The sequence below is a fragment of the Neopelma chrysocephalum genome, unplaced genomic scaffold, assembly GCF_003984885.1.
Source record: "Neopelma chrysocephalum unplaced genomic scaffold, ASM398488v2 Primary Assembly neopelma1_147, whole genome shotgun sequence".
In the NCBI taxonomy this organism is placed as follows: domain Eukaryota; kingdom Metazoa; phylum Chordata; class Aves; order Passeriformes; family Pipridae; genus Neopelma; species Neopelma chrysocephalum.
In genome coordinates this window covers 2,402,799-2,423,541 of record NW_020897809.1, presented here as the reverse complement: position 1 = coordinate 2,423,541, position 20,743 = coordinate 2,402,799, and the positions used below count along the sequence as shown (strand labels likewise).

General features: G+C 38.6%; 2 protein-coding genes across 3 annotated transcripts in view; both read left to right on the top strand.

Moving 5' to 3' along the window:
• Nucleotides 1-16,492, top strand: part of NISCH (nischarin) — a 29,008-nt gene extending 12,516 nt beyond the window's left edge. Inside the window, 17 exon segments of the mRNA XM_027700703.1 lie at nucleotides 698-793; nucleotides 2,387-2,482; nucleotides 2,796-2,948; nucleotides 3,472-3,540; nucleotides 3,995-4,180; nucleotides 4,383-4,511; nucleotides 4,949-5,062; nucleotides 5,896-6,004; nucleotides 8,632-8,753; nucleotides 9,598-9,653; nucleotides 10,146-11,462; nucleotides 11,878-12,052; nucleotides 13,218-13,371; nucleotides 13,943-14,071; nucleotides 14,453-14,614; nucleotides 15,090-15,617; nucleotides 15,620-16,492. Of these exon segments, the coding sequence (XP_027556504.1) occupies nucleotides 698-793; nucleotides 2,387-2,482; nucleotides 2,796-2,948; nucleotides 3,472-3,540; nucleotides 3,995-4,180; nucleotides 4,383-4,511; nucleotides 4,949-5,062; nucleotides 5,896-6,004; nucleotides 8,632-8,753; nucleotides 9,598-9,653; nucleotides 10,146-11,462; nucleotides 11,878-12,052; nucleotides 13,218-13,371; nucleotides 13,943-14,071; nucleotides 14,453-14,614; nucleotides 15,090-15,617; nucleotides 15,620-15,690 (3,666 nt within the window). The 3' untranslated portion in view covers nucleotides 15,691-16,492.
• Nucleotides 16,493-16,565: 73 nt separating this feature from the next.
• Nucleotides 16,566-20,743, top strand: part of STAB1 (stabilin 1) — a 61,494-nt gene continuing 57,316 nt past the window's right edge. For both annotated transcript variants that reach the window (XM_027700700.1, XM_027700699.1), the window contains exon 1: nucleotides 16,566-17,291. In XM_027700700.1, coding sequence (XP_027556501.1) covers nucleotides 17,092-17,291 — 200 coding nt within the window. In that variant the 5' untranslated portion in view covers nucleotides 16,566-17,091. The remainder of the gene's footprint in view (nucleotides 17,292-20,743) is intronic.

Genomic DNA, 20,743 nt, shown 5'->3' with positions numbered 1-20,743 from the left:
TGAAGGGAGGATTTTCTGGCTGGAGAAGAACTTATTGTTTAGAAAATCTCCATCTGCAGAATTTGTAGCCCTTCTGAATGCTTGTGAGTGGGCACATTCAGAGCTTGTAAGATACAGAAGACCAGAGAAAAACCTTAGAGTTTTCTCCCAAAATTATATTCACACCAAACATAAATGAAACCACCTGTTTTTTAGGCTGCTGACATGCTCTGATGCCAGAATCCAATGAACATATGGAAATATCAGATGCATTTTTATTGATGTGTCTAATGTTTTCTTCAAACCCATCTTGTCAATGCCTTGATCTTCATCCGTTGTAGTGGAATTGAAGGCAGTGCTGACTTGGAGGGTTCACGTGTTTCAAGAAGTTGTTTTCAGTGAATGCAGCTCTGGCTTTGTCAGCTGAGAACAAAGCCTTGGACAGCCTTGCTTTTATGGAATTGTTTTTTGCGTGCCCCCTGTGCTACAGACTGCAATCACAAGGTGGCACTTCAAGTTCAGTGCATTTAACTGGAGCAACTAATGTCTTTTTTCCTGAAGAGTTAATTTGCAAGTGTCATGAATCATTCCATACTTGAAAAATTGCTTGGAACTTTGACTGTCTTTCCAAGCTGCTGTATTTGTGCTATTGCCTGTGTAAGACTCTGAAATGTGGACAAGTTGGATTATGTGCACTAACGCTGTTCTTAAATGGCAGGTCACTGGAACAGGGGGACCTTTTGGGACCAGTAACATTCAGGAGCATCTCTTGCCTTTTGATCTGTCTATTTTCAAATCGCTTTATCAAATAGAGGTATGACTTGAGATACTGCTCATAATTTCACAGAGGCTCTGTAAATGCCAGGTCTGCTGCATGTATCTCACAATTCATCATTCTGTGCTTTGTTTTGCTGCTAGATTTGGGAAATACATAGTTTAGGAGGACTATTTCATTTGTGAAACAATGTTTTTTTGCAATAAGGATGTCAAATTTAAATGTTTGGAATAATAGCTTGTACTGTGTATGTTTTTTAAAAAAGTGATTTCCAGTATATACACAAAACCTAAACCCAACTGGCTTTACATTACCTTGAAGATTTAACCAATGGGTTATAACAAAGTTATATTACAAGGTTTATTACAAAGTACTTTTCATTTGGAAAATATATTTTTCATTTGTGAAAATGTCCTGACATTAAATTTGCCTGTGAAAGTACCCTTTTGGGTATAGTACTGCTTGCTTGGCAATTTGCAGAACCTTTTCATTGCTCTGCTTTCAGTGTGAATATCAGGGTTTCTAGTAGTTGTTCAATGAGTAATTTAAGAAATACTTTGAGCACTTCAGGTCTTTCCAGAGAGAGAATTTGTCATGCAGTCTATATTCTGTCCACTTCTGATGGATGCTGCACCTTTTCTAGTACTTGAATTCTTTTGTCTCACTACTAGGAGACTGAGTTGGTTAAGAACTTAAGTGGATTTCTGAAGTCGGTCATTATTGACATTTTAATGTGGAAAAGAAACTACAGTGGGCTGTGGAGTGGGAGAGCCTAACAAGGCAGAGAGGGTGTTTCCCCTTTCCTGTGAGCATGAGTGTGGGGAAAAAGGGTTTAGATTTTGAAGACTTTTGAAATTGTACATCCATGAAAAGCTTTGGATTGAGTGGCGCTAGGCTGACATTTTCATCCTGTAGTAAACTCTGTCCAAAAATGAATGGTGGTAATCCTGAAAGAATTTTGCCAAGAATGGCAGGAGCTCTGTGAGTTCAGTGTGGTTTCCCTGGCACACGAACAAATGTGGCAGCTCTCGTGGTTGCACAAGGTGTGTGACACTCAGCAGAGAAGGACCCGGCTGCTGGACAGAGGCTGTAGCAGATTTTCAGTAACACTGTTTCAAAATGAGCTACAGAAAAAAAATTTGTAATCTTAAATTTAGTCTGTGTAATTAGCTCAGTAGTGTGTTAAATGCTTAGGTTAGTGTCCTCACTTCTTAAGTGTTTTTTTTCTTTATGATAAAAAGGACATATGACACCCAGATATGTCTGCAGGTAGAGCCATAGCTTGAGATACCTCTTTTTTTTTGGTAACAGTAAAATGCTGTGACCCATTAAACTGCCTGGGTAGTTTCACCTTGAAGAATATGTGGAATAGGTAGAAAGTCAATGGAGAAGCTTTGTTCAAATATATGTTTGAATTTAAGTTTTCTGTAGTTATGGCTCTAATTTCTTGCTCTAGCTTTGCCAAATGTATTTCTGACCTGATAAACTCAGAAGATTTTAAGGGAGTGCTTTGACTACTTTTTAAATTGCTGGAGAATCGGCTGTTGAAGCTTTTAACTGCCTCTTTCATGTCTCATTTGTCTGTTCCAGCTTTTCTGACTTTGTAATGTGACTTTTTTTTTTTTTTAATAGATCAGTCATTGTGGGGGAAAGCTTATCAAAGGGCTGACTTCATCCAAACATGCTCTGGCCACACTGAGTGTTCGATTTTCAGTAACATCAATGAAGGTAAGAGTGAGTTCCTACTTCTGGTGAGTGTTCAAAACACATGAAAAACCAACATGCACAATGTGGAAATATCCATTTGGAGTCCATGTGGTTTTCTTTACTGCCTCTTGCAGGTCCTGTTCTTAAAACTATGGAACTGTAAGGGTTTGATAACCTTACAGAACCTCAAATTTAAGTGAAGGAGGTGTTTGGCTGTGTCCCTTCACAGGGACATTTTTGATGCTTACTTAGATAAGGTTGTTGGGATTGTTTCCAAAACCATGAGCTTTCACTGAAGATGTGAGCCTTGTATTGGTGTGCTTGTCTTAAACAGGAAATTCTGGTGCCTGAGGCCTCTGAGTTTGATCATTGGGAGCCAGAGGATGCAAGTTCAAGTTGTCCAGTGACAGCAATTATCCCAACCTGGAGAACTTTAACAACTTTGGATATGAGTCACAATAGCATCTCTGAAATTGATGATTCAGTGGTAAGAAATAGTTTTTCTTTGTAGAAAGAATATGACTGGTCTGTGGCACTTTATACACAGCAGGGACTTTGCATTTGCTCTCTATATCTTTATTCCTGCAAGATTTTCAGTTGCACTTTATGTTGGTTAGCTTAATGCTGAGGAGATTCGTTCTAAAAGAACTTTGATATTTCCTTTGCTGAAGGAGAAAGGTTTGTCATTTTGTGCTCTGTAAGCAACATTTCCATATACTGACTTTTTGAAACATGCTTTTACTATTAAAAGCTATAGACCACTTAGAATTTTATTCATTCAAGTTAAAACTTAACTGTGCCCCCTCAGAGTAACCTGGTTTTCTTAAAAACAAGATTTAACTCTTTGTCACACTGGGTCATACAGAATGGTTTTTAAATACCAAAAGCTGAGAAGAGAGACTATATTAGATAATACCTTTCCTTTGTTTGTTGATCAACAGATAGTGAAGGAAGTATGGCCTGATATATAAGCTAAAGTGCATTTAACAGGTGTATTTTTTCTCTTCTAGAAATTAATCCCAAAGATTGAGTTCCTGGATTTGAGTCACAATGGAGTGTCTCTGGTAGAAAATTTACAGGTAAATGCTTTTGAAAGTGATATTTCCCCCACCCCCAACTACCAGAGACCTTAGAACACAGATTTTCATGCTTCAGAATTTTGTTGTTCATCTTCATGGAGAACAGTTTAAACCCAAACTGCTTATTCTTCATAACATCAAGTACTTTTTTAATGCTGCATTTCTTACATTCTCTGGATATTTTAATTGCTTTGCCAATATTGACATACAACATTTAGTTCTTAATTTAATTCACTACCAGCTGTATCTGTGAGTTGGTAAAAATGCAGCTGAGGAAGTTTCCTTTCTACAAGTTTGAACCTGTGTAATGTACAGTTTCATGGCATGTTTTTCATGCTATGTAGTGTCCAGCATGAAAACACGTGCACAAAAAGATGAGCAAGCCATAATATAGCATCTTTGCAATTGTTCAATTTTAATTGGCATGTGACATGGATTTTCTGTGCTGTTGTAGCATCTGTACAACCTTGTTCACCTGGACTTATCCTACAACAAACTTACATCTCTGGAAGGTGTTCACACAAAACTGGGAAACATCAAAACTCTGAATTTAGCAGGAAATCAGCTGGAAAGGCTGTGTGGTCTTAACAAACTGTACTCATTAGTCAACTTGGATCTAAGCAACAACAAAATAGAACAGGTAACTGTTGCCTTTCAGTGTGGAATTGTGTATTAAATCACAAGCCATTTCTTGCTGTGGGTGAAACTGCAAATAAATAGAAGTGCCTATAGCAGTTTTTGCTGGTTATTGTTTGGATGTGATCTGTGCAAGTAATGCTCAGTCTGTGTGCTCATTTTCATTTGATCAGTCTGTATTCACCCATTTATTCCCATACTTTCAGATTGATGAAGTGAAGAATATTGGAAACCTCCCGTGCTTAGAGAAGGTGATGTTATCCAGCAATCCTTTGAGCATCATCCCTGATTACCGGACCAAAGTACTTGCTCAGTTTGGAGACAGGGCCTCAGAGGTGAGCCAGGGTGCTGCTCTTCCTTAAAAACTGCAGTTTGGAAAAGTCTTTTTATAGCCTGGTGAGGAAAGTAGTGCAAATGTTCTAAAAGACTGGTAAGTTGTTAGTGTGCGTTGGAGAAGATCTTCAGAGAATTAAACCATATTAAGATTATTCAACTATGCTCTTGGATGTAAATGAAAGTTTACTCTGCCTTCATCAGGTGTTAATATTGAAACACAGCTGTGCTAGATGGATATTAAGCTTACCAAACATTCCTGAGTTTGCATTAGATTCATCATGTTGGAGCAAAGTCTAATGTGGTAATTGTTTTTGTGTAATGGTTACAAAGATGCACATAGTTTGCAGTAAGCAAAGGTAATTTTTAATTATTCCGTTAGTAAGTGGAATGAGGTGCCTTGTTTTCAATACTTTTAGATGTTTTAACTATTTTTTAGGTTTGTTTGGATAATATTGTTACCACGGAAAAGGAACTAGACACAGTGGAAGTTCTAAAAGCTATACAAAAAGCAAAGGAGGTGAAATACAAACTGAGCAATTCTGATAAAAAGGTGAGTTTGGTGCTGTGAGAGAAATGGAATGTGCTGTATACAAAAGAAGCTTACAAAAATACCTGCATAAATTAGATGCAAGCAGAATTCACTAAACTTTCCTTAGCATTGAAGTTTTCATGCTTTTTGTGCTTTAACATGTTATGAGCTTTTAAGATTGTCTCTTTGTCTCTTTTTCCTATTTAGTTTTCAATGCAGTTTTGGTAGTTATCTGAACTTCCTTTTTATGCTGGCTTGGGAGAGAGGAAGTGGGAGGAAAAGATAAAATGACTTAATGGTGTACACAATGAATTTGCATTTGACCTTAACAGCCATATTTTACATCTCATACAATTATGGCAGAGCTGAGATTTTACTGCTTGTGTTGTAGAGTACTGAAATGATTTTCCCAAACTTCCTTCTTGTGGGTATTTAACAGTGGGAGAGAATCAGAAATCTGAATTCTCCTTGCCTTCTCTGGTGTGTGGCTGTGTGCTGTGTAGTTGGTTAGTCCTGTTTTGGTAATAAATTTATGGACAGAACAGGTTCTATCCCTATAATGTGGAAATCCTGTTTTTGTCCTTTTGGCTTGTGAAACTGCCAGTTCTGTCAATACAGTGACTAGTCAGTGATCAGAATGACTTTTCTAAATGAATTCTTAGTGGAATTCCACTTAGTGTGAAAATTGAAACTTAGAGGAGGTGACCACCCCCACCCCCAAAATAAAAAAAAGCTGGCACTAATTTTCTTTTTACTAAAACTGAGAAAGCTTGGGTAGACTTATTTTAGTTCAGGATCTGATGTGTCCTGTGTGTTGAGGTTTTTCTTTAATTGCTGCATACTTTCTTTATTAGATCAGTGAGGACTCCAGGCTCACTGCTGCCAGCTCCAAATCAAACTGTTCTTCTCTTACTGTTCGTCCTTCCTCTCCCTCTCTGCCTCGTCCTGTCAGCTCCAGCCAAGGTAATCATGTATGTATCGTGCTGCTGGGCTGAGCCTCTTGGTTCTGCTTTTCTAAGCTGCATTGATATACATGAATATTATGTGCATGGATATAGGGCTTATCAAGACCAGCAGAAAGACCTGGTAGTGTTGGCTTTGAAAGTTGTGTGTTTGTGACTCAGCAGAACCTGTTGTTCCCTGTAGTGTTAATTAACTGGAGTGGAATTTTGGATACAGGGCTTCTTTTTTGTCATCCTGCAGAACTCACCTGCAGAAAACTAGATCTCTTTTCTGGTTTTAGATACATGCTGTAATGTAAAACCATGGCATACACAGACATATTTTAAAATTGCTTCTTGGTCTGCAAAATGTGAGCTCAAGCAGCATGTCCTCCATTATTGCTTTTTGGAAGAGCTGCGTTTCTGTCACACCAGAAGGAAGGTAGAAAAAGGAGATGAGTAAAAGGCAGTTGTGGGATTCATGTTCTGGCTGAGGTTATGATTTTAGCACATCAGTTGTGCTCTACAGTACCTGCTGACCTTACCTGAAAGTATTTTTACTGTGTGTTTCAAATAAACATGCCTGTTGCATTAGGAACTCAAAAGAGTGGTTGCATTCAGAATTTAGAAGAATGGCTTAACTTTCCTTTTTTGCAGGAGCCTGTGAGACTGACTTAATGTGAATGTTCATTTGTGACTGATAAGAGATAGATACTTCTTGGGTTTGGCTTTTGTCTGATTGAAAAGCTAAAGTGCAGTAGGATATGCACAGTGAGAGAAGACTTTGTAACCATTTAAAAGAGCAGGCATTTTATTCTCAATTATTCAGCGTGGCACAGCTTCCTCTTACCGGTAAATCAGTGGATTGGTGGATGAGGGAGAGAAACATCCCTGAAAAGCTTGATCACTGAAAACGGTCCATTGCTGTGACTTCTGCAGAATCAGTAGAGCTTTCTTAGTTCACTCTAGAAAAATGGAATTGCTCTGACAGCATTTGGTTAAGGGACTGAAACCTTGATGCAGAGCTGGTTGCTATTCATGTACTTTCCTTTTGTAGTCTTTTTAGATCACTTTTGATCTGCAGATAAAATGCCAGTTTTTCCAAAATGAAGTCAATGCTTGCTTTAAAGTATTAAGCATTTGACAAACTGTCTCAATCCTTTAACTGTATAACAACCTGCAGTTTTACACAGGACCTGCTGTAAAAATGCACGTCAGCAACCACTGGAACTGCTTAAGTTATTCATCAATTGTCTTTTTCCATTACAATAAATGTTTAGGATCAAATGAATCTTTGGAGAAAAGAAAATATAGAACTTTCTGAAGAACTTATGAGTTTTAGAGAGAGACTGTATAAGATCTAAGGCTTATTTACTGTAGTCCTTTCCCATAAGCTTCCTTCAGTAGAATTTTGGGGAAGGCTCTTATAAATGGTGGGAAAACAGAAACTGTGGCAAGCTATTTCTGAGTTTTAATAATAAAAATGGATTATTATTTGCTATGTAACTAGCTATCAAGGGTTGTTTTCAAAATACTGATTTTGAGAAATCTATTTAAAAAAATGGAGATGTGCTAGGCAAGTAGTTTCACTGTTAAATCATGAATAATGGAATTAATTTCCTGATATACTGTTTCTATGAATTGTTTTCTCTGCATTTTCTAGGCACCATCTGTTTCCGTAACATATTATTCATATTAAATGTCACTGGCAAATGGCTTATGGAAAAAGATTAAATATTTATATAGGAAACAGAAAACCAAAAATAATGCTTGTCATGTTCTGTTTTTCCTGTCAATTTGCGTTTCCTTCTTGCTAACACAGTATTTTGTTCAAATAATAAATACCTCTTGTGTTTCCTCTGACCATGAGATGGCTTGATGTGATCTGCTGAACTTTACCATCCAGCCAGAAAGATACATGCAGGAGTTTTTATGCTCCAGCCAGACACATATCCACACTGTAACTTTGCTGTTTCCTTGCATATTTAAATCCTGGAGCTGGCTGGCTCAGTGGCAATACTGAAAATTGATTTGCTCTGTTGTGTCAGGGCGATGCTGTGAATGTCAAACAGGCAAAAAGTCAAATGTCCCTGAGGATGTTGGCTTATATGCACTCAGGATTAGTTTTTAGTGATAATTCAGCTTTGAATCCTTGAAAAAGGTTCCAAATAAGGTGAGATAATATCTCAAGTGGCATTTGAGGGACCGGAGGATCTGAGTGTGAAGGTTGTACACAGATATTATACTTATTCTCTTGAAGCTACAGAAATTTGAGAGCATGTACAAAGTTCACGCAGAGGGCTCTGGTGTGTTTTTGCCAGCCTGGCAACAGACTAATTCTGTTAAAACTGAATTGTGTGAAGATTTCTTAAACCAGATGTTGAGATTTAAATTGACTGTTAGCTTGAAAAATGAGCTTTAGCAATCTTTAATGCAACTCTCAGTGCACCTAAAGTTACTTCTGTAAGTAAAGTAAAATTCTGCCTGCTTTTTTGTCCTGGCTAATGTGTGAAGTTATCCTTTAGCTTTAGTGATTTATGATTAGATCTTGACTATACAAATTTAATTCCACTTGTTTGGCAGGATACTATTAGACATTCATTTTGGTTTTACGTCAGTGATTTAAAGAGCTCTTTATATTTGTTCTAGAAATAATTTGTGAAGAAACAGTCCTAGCCAGCAGTTTTTTGCAGTCCAGTTGTTTGACTCCTACAGACCATACAATTCCCCAGAGATGCTTTGAAATACCAGACTCCAGATGTAAAAATCAGGTAATTATGATATTTTTATCAGCTTTTGCAAACTTATTTTTTGTGTTAAACTTAGGTTATTGTAGTAATCCATAGCAAAGGGGTTTTTTTTATTGTCAGAGCTAATGGAAAAGGAGGCAGCCCCAAATTTGAGTCAAGGAGTTTTGGTTCAGCTTATAACTTAAAAGCATAATCCAAGTTTACCAGAGTTGCAGAGGACTGTTGCCACATGTCATGGCTTTGAGATGTTTACCCAGTATTGGTATCACATAATTTAATAGCTGTTTATATTCTGAGTGTAAGAATTCTGTCATCTTATTACAATACCAGTTTTTTGGAAGATGATTCTCTTACTGATAGAGTGGAAGAACCTTCTCCCTGTCATTAGGCAATGGCATTTATTTGTCTCCTCCAATCTCCTCCTGTTTGATAACTTCTGTTTTGTAATTTCATTTGTTGTATTGGAAGCACTCTTTCAAGGAATGAGACGGCAAGACTTGAGGATATCTTTTCCTTTGCTACCAGTTTAGTTGGTCTTTGTCAAGTTCCTTTACCTTTTTGCCTCATTTTACCCTAAATCAGTAAAAATTTGTAGTGTGCTGAAATGTCTGTGGGTCACAGATTGAATTTGTTCTCAAGTCAGCAGCAAAGTTCATTCTTTTTCTGCCTTAATTGAATGCCCAACCTAAAGCAAACAGTGTTTCTGGATCCTGAAAGGATGGCTGTTCAGCTGGCCAGGAGTACAACAGCATTTTGCAGCAAGCTGGTCAGCTTTAAACAGTGTGAGCCAGCATTAACTTTGCTTTTCATGTGTGCTGAAGTCTAAGTAGTTGACAGCGTTGTGATATTATTTTCTTTTCCTTAGGCACCTGCCTCTCTATTGGATTCATGCAAAGAATATGGAAGTGGTCATCAGATGTGGTAACTAGATAAATAAGTTCTGGTTTAAATCCTTTTTAGCTTTTGTGTAATAACAGTGGGTGCTGTTTTCTTAAACCCAGCCTTTAAGGCAAAACAGTCTCTTTCATTGTATTCTACCTCTGGATTTTGGAATCAAAATCAATTTTATGGTGTTTTTAATCTTTGAACCCTGGAATGCAGTTGGCAGTTTCAAAACCAGCAGTAGCTGTACTGCATAGTCCTTTAGCTAATAAGGATGTGCTTACTGGGAGTGGGAAAGGGAAAATGACTTAACCATTTTAGTTTTTACTTTCTATAGAATTACAAACTACCAGCCTTTAAAATCAATGGCTGTGTGCAGTACAAAGAGATGTTTTACAAAATGACACCGATTTAACTGTGTTAACAAGAGTAAACCTCAAAGATCTGAGAAGCAGCACCATGAATTGTAGCAGCCATGACTGTTTTTAAGCTCAAGTTTGTACTTACTGAGGCTTCTTCTCTCTTTTGAAGCTTGGAGCGTTCAGAGGAGGAACCCTGTGTGGTGCCTGACCCCTGTGACACCGTCATCCTGCCTTTTAACTGTATGTCCTACACTGCCACAAACCAGGACTTTATCCAGCACCTTTCTGCCTCCATAGTGCAGACTGTGCAGAAAGCTCCCCCCTCCCTCACAGAGAATAAAGGAAGCTCTCCAGGTAATTCCACTACCACAGACAAGGAAGATGGATATTTTGAAATGGGACTTCACGAAGGAGATCAGACTTTTGAGTTCAGCACTGCTTCAGATCCTCAGTCATCGGACAACACAGCAGTGGAGTGTGTTGACATAGTCAAAATTCTCTGGAGTTTTTCTATCCACGTTCATAAAGGACTCAGACAGTTTGCTTCCTGTTTGGTTCTGACTAATGATATGCTAGCTGTGTTTGAGATTCCTCACCAGGAATTGAGAGGAAACTGCCAGCACATCCCTTCTGCCTTGAAATTAATGCTGTGTTTGCCATACACTGATCTAACAGAATTTGGCTTTCTCCTGCCAGAAATCTGTTTAGCTCTGAAGCTGAAAAACAGTGACAACTGCTTGTTTGTTGTTTCAGACTCCCAGAATCTTCAAGACTTTTATTCCTGTTTACACGCTTGTTGCTCTCAACACTACACATCAGTGTTACCAAGCTCCCCATTGTACTGTGGAAAAGCAAACCTCCAAGAATTCCTCTGTCAGCTTATGGAATTGAATTGCATTTCAGCAGAAGAGGTTGAAATAAAAGGTTGTTTCCCAACATACCTTGTTTGTGGGAATAAAACCAATGTTCAGGAAATCTTGCATCAACCAGAGTCAGCTGGCAATAGCAGAGAATGGTCAAAAAATGTTTTGTGTTCTGCACTTTATTCTTCAGTGTATAAATCCTCTGAGCAGGGTCCCTGCGTGATCCATCCGTGTTGGATATTTCTAACACCCCAGCATTTGTACATAGTAAAGGTGGATTTCAGTTTACTGCCAGGTAAATGGGTAGGCACAGAAGAGTTGGGAAGTGTATTTAAGCTGAACAGAATTCCATTAGCATCACTAGTGTTGCATCCAGCTCATGGTTCCATCCAGCAGAAGGGTTCATTTTTGGATGGACATGTGCTGGAGTTGCTCGTTGGATACAGATTTGTTACAGCAGTGTTTGTTCTACCTCATGAGAAATTCCACTTCCTAAGAATCTACAGTCTTTTAAGGACACTCCTGCAGGATGTTAAGACTATTATTATTTTCAAAGCTTCGAGCAAATCTGATGCTGTCAGAAATCATGTTGTGGAGGCAAACAGGCACAGTCAGTCAGCAAGGTAATAATTCCTGTAAAATGGCTCTTGCACAGTGCTTGGTGTGGCTTAACCAGTGTGTTTGCAGCTGTCATTGTGATTGGGTTTGGACTGTAGTATTGATGAAATGCTTCTGCATTCTGCTAGTCTGAAGTATGTGTGAATGGCTATTCTACACTGTTCCTGTCTGCCCTTTTTTGTTTCTGTTTTGGTTTTGCAACATAAAATGTAATTTCTTATGGAAGGAAACTTCCTATTCCATGTGCCTGCAGGCTGAGGTCATGGCAGGTTGACAGCTATGCTCAAGATAAATAATTTAAACTGTTAAAAATGGAAGTTGCCTGGCTTTAATTTTTGAACAAAATATAAATATTAATTCTCATGCGGAAAAGCTCTGTAGTTCCTTACATTTTGTATGTGTTCTCTGGATCTCTTCTAGTTTTTGCAAGCCTCATCTGACACTGTCATCTTTATATCCATCTGAGTTTCTTGTGCAGAAGATAACAGAAGATAACCAGATCCCTGTTCACCTCCATGTCTCTGTGTCTCTGCAGTATGTGGCTGGGCTGAAAGGAAGTGCCCTAGTTGAGTTTTTCCATGGCAACATTGCAGAGGTATTGTACCTTCACCCAGGTGTATAAAAAGATGCCTTGTGAACTATCTGTGCTGCACAGTATTTTAAAAAAGAACATCCCTGATCAAACTTAGCCACAAGCATTGAGCTCTGCGAAACCTGGAAGTGTTTTGATCAAAAATCTATTTGTGGTACTCCCTTTTGGCTTCTCTGCCACAGCGATTGGGATCCTGCCAGACATATTTTGCCCTCAGGATCTGTGATGCAGAACAGGAGAATTACATTGGTGTATGTCTTGAAGACATGATTGCTCCAAGAATGTTCCTCTTTTTTTCTTTAGAGTGGGAAAAGGAATGAAAATATGAGGAGTGAAACATAAGTATTCTGACTTATTTTTGTAATATGGTGCATGACTGCAGTACATGTTCATGGCTGTAGGTACTCCAGAAACAAGGACAGATAAACCTAATTTCTGAAAAACATATTTGTAGTCTGTGTGAACATCAAATTTAAAAGCACAAATCTTACCTTAAATTTATGATGTGGCTTTTTGAGTGATAAATCATTAAGGTCTGAGTATATACGTGAGTTGAAAAGCTTGAGAAATTGAGACATTTTTTATTCCCTTATCTCCCTTCCAAAGTTTAAGTAAGCACAGTTATAAGTTGTGCTTGTCTTTTTACATCAGGAGGAGCTGATAAAGAAATCAGGTGACATTTGAGGGTTCACAGTAAGCTCATCAGGATAGAAGCTGGGAAGGTGCCTGGTTGGAACAGCATCTGTGCTTCTGTCCTCTCTTGAGGATCTTTAAATCCAACCCCTCAGTAGCATCCCAGTAGACTTTTTGAGGCTTGGGAAGCCACTGCTCCTCTGTTGATTAAAGTTTTGCTGGCAGTGTCTGTTTTAAAAAGTCTTTTTTATACGTGAGATGTTTTTGTCTTTCCTAATTTTGGTCAGAAAAAAAAAAAAAGAATAATTAGCCCACAACAGAAAAATAATTTTCTTATTTAAACACAAGATATTTTCAGTGGCTGCCATTGTGGCCTTATTGAGCAGCTTTGAGGTGAAATTCTTCTCTTTGCATATTCAGATGCTTCAGATTTTGAAGTTTTTTCTCTTGTAGTCTAAAGTTGCCTCTAAGATGATGAAAGTATCTGAAATATCAAAGTGTGAAAGTGATTTATGAAATAAAATTTACATCCTAGGTGGAAAATGAAGAGTTGAGACATCTTATGTGGTCTTCAGTTCTGTTTTACAAGACTCCCAATGTGGAAGTGATGGCTTGTGTGCTTCTCTCAACAAAAGCTATTTACTTTCTGTTGGATGATTCTTTTGTTCATGCTGATGAGCACCAGTCAGGTAAAAGAGTTATTTTTAATAAGGTTACAAATTTAATCCCTGTCTGTGTGTTTGTCTTCAACTGAAGTACCAATTTTGGTCAATAATCTTACTTGGACCTCCTAGTTGAGTGGTACAGTGGCAAAATTTACTGTATGCAAAATATTTGCATAAGACTTATGTTCAAAAACCAGGGCCTTGAGTCACATCTGCTTCTCAGACAGACCTTTCCAGCTGCCACTGTATCCAAGTTTTGCTGTCATTTCACAGTCCCTACCATCACCTAGGCAACTAAAGGCCCTTTAATAACCAAAATGGTAAGTGGGCAGTAATGACCTTCAGGGCGTGCATCCAGTTCAAGTGGTTTGTTAATGCATCTGCTGATTTAACTCTGGCATGTGACAGCTGCTTCAAGAAATGCTGCTAACAAGGAGATTCAGGTGTATTTATTGCTTGAGAAATGATTAGCCACTTTCTTCTTAATTTCTTTCTTCAAGTGTGAGATAAGTAGAGGATTTTAATATAAAAATTAAGTTTACGGACGGAATATTTTTTTTTTTACGTTTTCATTATATGTATACTTTTAAAACAGATTTTTGGAACAAAGAGAACTCAGATTGTGAAAACAGTTCTTTCCACCTCTCTTGCTGCTTTGTGCTAAAACTTAATGACCTGCAGTCAGTAAATGTTGGCCTATTTGACCAATACTTCCGCATTACTGGTGAGTAAATCTGTGCTTTTAAGTTTTTCCAGTCCTACTTTGTTTTAGTCTTCTGTTAGATGGATTCCTGTCTTTATTAGTGAGATGGAAGAGTGTATGATTTTGTTGCTTCTTTTTCTTGAATTCCCTAGAGCTGTAGTTGAACCATAAGTGTACATCATATTTTAAATGAAGAGTAATTATATTATGTATTTTTTAAGGGCTTTGTAAGGATTCTGTTGTTGTTTTCAAGGATTTCAGAGATTTCTGAATAATGAAGCATGTTTCCAGGAGAAATAATCCTTGTAAGAAATAATTTCTGATGACGGTTGCATGTTGATTCAAGAAATGATAATGCCATGTATGGATTTGTGAGTGGATTGTATTCTGTATTCTCCTCAGGCCATTCTGCAGATCACATTGTCACCTGCCTGACAAGAGACAGCTACAACACTCACACCTTCATCCAGCAGCTTATGGCAGTTCTGTCTTTGCTTGCACGCACACCTTCACCTGAGCCAGTAGATAAAGACTTCTACTCTGAATTTGGGAGTAAAAACACAGGTGAGTGGTCCTTCCTACATGTCACGAGTTATTTGGGCATCAGACTTAAGGCTTCATCTAAACTATACTGATTAAAAGTGGAAAAACTTGAAAGCAGGGACTCTATATTCAGTAATCTGATAATGCTTTCAGTGAGTTCAGAACCGGGGAGTGGGAAGGAGGCAGAGGAGGTCACTTGGTATGGAGGTGGATAATCTTTGATTTGATAATCCAGCTGTGTTTCCTTTAACTTCTGCCATCACCTGAACTAATTGTGTGGTTAGAAATTTGCAGAAAAGTATGTCGATAATGCCAGAAAGACTCCAGTAGAGATTTGGAATCCAAATAAAATTATTCCAATATTGTATATGAGCAAAAGCACATATGAATAGATACAAAACTTGAATTCTTCTATCTGTCAAAGGTTATTGCTTATCCTGATACATTAAGGAAGTATTATATAATACTAAAATATAATAATATATGTTTCTTGCAGGAAAAATGGAGAATTATGAATTGATTCACTCTAGCAGAGTAAAATTTATTTATCCAAATGAAGAGGAAATTGGGGACCTTGCTTTTCTAGTGGCAGAGAAGATGGATGGTTTGACCAATCTTCCGTCCCTCAACATCCTTCTGTATGTGTTGGCATTCCAAGTAAATCACGGTGAAGGATCTGCTCAAAACACTAGTTCGCTTCAACCTAAAACACTTATACTGACCAGCTCTGATTTGTTCCTCTTTGATGAAGATTATATCAGTTACCCACTACCTGACTTTGCTAAGGAACCACCAAAGAGAGATAAGTATCAGCTTGCAGATGGAAGACGAATCCGGGATTTAGACAGAGTCCTTATGGGTTATCAGACATATCCACAGGCCCTTACATTTGTGTTCGATGATGTTCAGGATCAGGATCTGATGCAGAATTTAACACTGGATCACTTTGGAGAAGCTGATAGTGTCCCAAGTGGAAATACTAAACAAGAAGGCAGCAAGAACAGAGAGATCCAGTGGTACATTTTCATCCCAAGTGCAGAAAGCAGGGAGAAATTAATTTCCTTGCTTGCGAGGCAGTGGGAGATCCTGTGTGGTAGGGAACTGCCTTTGGAACTCACAGGGTAGTTATTGCACAGCCAGGTGATTTCAGTGTGTATTATAAGGTAAAGCACAGTGTTTAGGTAAACAGCACCTGTCAAGTTCTTTGTTTCCATGAGGAGCTGACCTGGACTCCCTTGCTCCCTAGTGCAGTGAACATACATAGTGCAGAACACAGAAATATTCTGAAGTGTTAACTGGGGACTGAACTTCTTGTACAGTCTACTTTTTATGCAATAGTATATAGTGAAAAAAAAAATCATGAGGCATCCTGGGAAACTGTATGGAAAAATTAAGGAGTCAACACTAGATAATACTGTCGTCTGGGGCTGTTAAGGTTTCCACTGTTCTTCTGTATATATCAGTCTTGCTGTTCTATACAAATTCTAATGTGTAAATAAGGGTAAATGCTTGTGTATGTTCAAGTGCAATGTTCTTTGTACAAGAAGTATTTTGGGTATGCTGCTAATGCTTATTATTTAATGATCTTACAGTTTTACATATGTTTTTCTTTGAGGCCAAATGTAATTATTTGCTGCCAATCTTCAACTTAGCAGTGAAATTTGAGCCACAAACCGGTAAAAAATTTTCTTATGAAATTATTTTCATAGGCATTCTTTTTCCTTACCCTAGGATAAAAGAATTCCCCGGTAAAGATCCCCTCAGTATCATCTGCAAATTGGAAATACCCAACATAGGTATATGAGCATTTTGTCAGCAAATAATGAATTTGTATCTCTGAACACAAAGTCTTTCTTTTTGCCTATCTTGTCAATACAAATAAAGTGTAATTTGACAGTTTTCTCTTGGCCTTGTCTTTATTCAAGTTTATATCTTGTGTTTGCAGGATACCATATGGCAGTTCAGCAGCACATATTATGTTCCTAGAGTGCATTATAAAGTATGGAATATGCAGCAAGATGAAAGAAGAAAATAGTTTCTTCTACTATAGCAAGATTATGTTAGTCCAGAAATACATCTGAGTCCTGGAAACTGAGGATCCACAGCTTCTAAACACAATTTAAGGAGGATTTATTTCAAGTATTTTTGCTTCTCCATTAGGGATTTGCCTTCCAAGCTGTCATCTTTTATTTGAGTGTTACTGTTCCCAACAAGTTTTAGCCTCCCCCACGACACTAAAATCCCTACTCACTATTATGAAGACAAATACTGAGACTTTGAAAAAGAATGTTCTGTATCCAGTGGTATTAAGAAGGGAAGAACAGTTTGGATACTTTTGTGCCAGCTGATGCTGCTTAAAACTGATGCCCCTTAAAAACCACAGAGAGAAATTTGGATTGGAAGAGGCCTGGAGGTCCGACAGTCAACCTTAAAACAGAGCAAACTTCTAATGGATTGCTCGGGGCCTGGTCCAAACAAGTTGGGAGCTTTCTCCAAGAATGGCAAGTCCACAGTGGTTAGCTGGGAATTTGGTGATTTCACGGAGTATTTTTCCGTGCTGCTGCATAGAAAGCAGAGCTTGGCTGTGCTTTTTAGACTCCAGAAGCCAGGACTGCTGCAGTCAGTGCAAGGATGACAGAGGCAGCCAAAGTCAGATTGTATTGCAGGATTCTGTGGAGTTCCCTAAGCAAGAAAAAAGGTGAGGAGCGTTACTTGAGTGCAGCTCTGCTCAGTTTAGCAGAGAAAACCTAACCCCTTAAACTCAGACTGAGTGAACAGTTAAAGTAGGTACTGCTTGGGGAAAACTGAATTTTCCTGTACTTCAGAGCTTTTCTATTCCCTGAAATCTCAGAGTTACATATGTTCATTTAAGCTTAATTTCTAGATTAAAAATCCTAGGGATAATATAATTAAAAGAAAGCTTAGATCTTCACTAGTTTTTTCTGAAGTAATTCTGTTAATCACTTATCTATAATTCTCCATAGTAACACTTAAGGAGGAGCCTGTGGCAACTTGAATAGTCTGATTTGCAAAAGCAATTGAGAACTTCCCAGATGAACAGGTCATTTACTGTGAGGCTTATGGTTTTAAGTGAATGCAAAGGGAATCTGTAATGAGTCCTTAGAAACTGCCTGGGATTTGAGCCAACATGGGTAGACATCTCTGCCTCTCCTGTAGGGGTTATACTTGTCATTGCTTCTGGGTAAGTCAGCCTTACTTCTGTCTCATAAGTAAGGCCTGTCCTGGGGGATGCCTTGTGCCTGAGACACACATGAGTTCTGTCTTTGTAAAAAACAACTGTTTAAATGTATTTTAATACACTAGTGGATATCAGAGAATCTTGTATGAGAGTAAGCAATGATAATCCCCTGCTTGTCACGTAGTTTGAGCAGGCAAGGGCTCTTTTTCATATTTTGTTGCAGAAAAAAAAACGCAACTGTGATTAAACTTGAAAGTCTTTTAAGTCTACAGCTGTTTAAAACATTGAATCTGTCCCTTTGGATCAGATTATTAATCCAGGAAACACAAGCAATTCCCCTTTGAGATCTTGCTAAGCACCAATCACATTTTAAGATGAACTAAATGCTCAATATGTCCTGCAGTGTCTGGATTCTTCCAGTAAGTATCTTACCCTTGGTGCTCTCAGAGCTACAGAATCACAGAATATGCCAAGTTGGAAGGGACCCACAAGGATCATGGAGTCCAACATCTAATCTAAATCTCTTCTTCTTTAGTTTAAGTGCATTCCCCTTTGTCATATCCCTACCTGGCCACATAAATGTCCCTCTTTAAAAAGCCTCCTTTAAACACTGAAAGGCTGCAATGAGGTCTTCCTGGAGCTGCCTTTTCTCTGGGCTGAACAACCCAAACCCTCTCAGCCTGTCTCCACAGGAGAGGTGCTCTGTGTTAGAACCTGCTGGAGTTAGAGCTTTGTGGGTGTACGTTTCTGTTCATTTAAGTGCAATGTTAAGCTGAAAAATTTGATACACTGTCACTCCTCAGCCTGTTGTCTCTATTGTCTAATTTTAATGTAATCTTTTGATCTAAATATAGGGATTTATTTGAGTGAGATGTTCTTGAAAATGCACAATCATTCATCTTGAACTTTATAAAATGGCTGATTGTTTCATTTCATAAAGATTTCTCAGAACTTGCCACAGTTTCTACAGAAAATCATCAGAATGAAGTTGCTTTGTAAGCAGCTGAGGTCACACAGAACAGCCTTGGTTTCTTCCTCTCCTTTTTCAAGAGCACTACAAAGCCCTCCTTGCATTTTTCTCTTTAGTAATCCTTTATACTCCAATCCAGCTTTCAACCCCTGTTCAACATTAAGGCAATATCTGAGTAGCTGAAGTTATGATCAGATACATGCACAGGCAGGTGGGCAGAGTATCTCCTGAACTATCCCAGACTTCCATAGCCTGGCTTTGCAGCTGATGTAGATATTTTGCCACTCTTGGAAGTCCCAGGAAATGATTTATGTTCAGTGTCATCTGCCAAGGATCTGGCCAAAGGTTTTAAAACTTCCCTTGTATTACAATTGAAAAACTGTGCATGAACTTCATTAGGAAGGAAAGTAAATGAGGTGCTGACCTGAGCTAAAGTGTTATTCTTTGCAAGAAGAAATGACAGTGACCTGCATCCTGTCTGTCCTGTGTCCATTCCTGTGCAGCTTTTACAGCACTTTCTGGTAAGCCTGGCTGTAGATGTACTGCATGGTGATGTATTTCCATCAGCCCCTCTGGCTTGACTTCCTGTTCTTGTCAGCTTGGATAAGGAGGGGTTTTTTAACTGAAGTAGCACGAAAAGCTGCTGCTTCTTACTTAGGTGTCTCCGATCAAAAAGCTTACTTCTGTGGTGCTAATCTTCAGACATACCAAACCTTAAGCAGAGAAGCAGCAATACAAGGAAAAGCATGAAGTTGTGGCTCAGAGAAGACTACAGGCTTCTGCTTCTTGCTGTCTACGTGATAATTAAGGGCATTTAGTAACTTGGAAAGCTAAAAATTGATGTGGAAAAAGTGGAGGATATGAAATTCCTTAAACCCAGAAGAAGCTAAAGAAAGACTGTGGCCAGCACTCAAAAAACTCACCTGAACAGGTGCATGAAGAGGAACAGCTAAAGTTGGTAAGCTGGGCACCAAGGCCTTGTGCTACAGTCTTTAAGGTCTCTGAGAGGGGATGATGAGAATTCCTAGAATCTTTAAAATCATTGAAAACACTGAGATAGAGGGATCCCAACTCCCTCCTTTGTCCTGCTGTTCTCAAGCAGACAGTGCAACCCTTGGCAATCTGTTGGCTATAGCTTTAGTCCAGCACATTACAGGCCCTTTCTATCCTCTATAGATAACAGTGTGTGAAGGTTAAGCAGCACTTCCCTGGCAAAACACTCTACTCCTGTGAGAGGGGCTGAGTTTCAACAGCTCAGCCTGTTCAAACACTTTTACTCAGACTTCTAAGTAATAGCGAATGTCTGTGGGGAATTTAGTGTCTGACTCTCCCAGTACAGAGTGCTGCTTAATAAATGGGAAAGGTGCAAAACTAAAACCAAGACAAGGCAATATCTCCTGATTTTCACTGCAGGAGAACGTGTAAAGGAACTGAGAGTCAAGAGAAAGAAATAGACCAGACTTGCAGCATTTATGTACTGACACTGGTACTGCTGCCCTTTGAGGTTTTGGATTAACAGGATGTGAGCAGCCACAACGATTTCTTCCTGAATCACTCGACAACACTGTGCTCAGACAGCCCTACCTGTCTGCTTGGAATGGGACCATTGCATGTGTGTGTGAGAGAAAGATAAACAGACTCCTATTAGCTGTGCAATCCTTCCAGTGTTTTTGCTTTTATCAGCAAACTTCAAAATTCCTGTTCCTTCCAACTTGCCAAGAGTTAAAAAAAAAAAAAAAAGAGTATTGTGTTCTCATCTCTTCAGCAGGACCCTGAGGGGTGTATTGAGTAAGTGTGGTTCAGCTGGCCCTCTTCTACACACAAGCACTTCTGGCTTGGTCTGTTGAATCCTTCACTAGTACCCCTTCAGACTCACAGCCTTCTTACACACTGACAATTCAGAGCAAAGGAACTTAATGTTCTTTCCCAGAAGAGCAGAACAAGAGTCCCATTCTCTCCCTGGATGTAACCAAATGGTCAG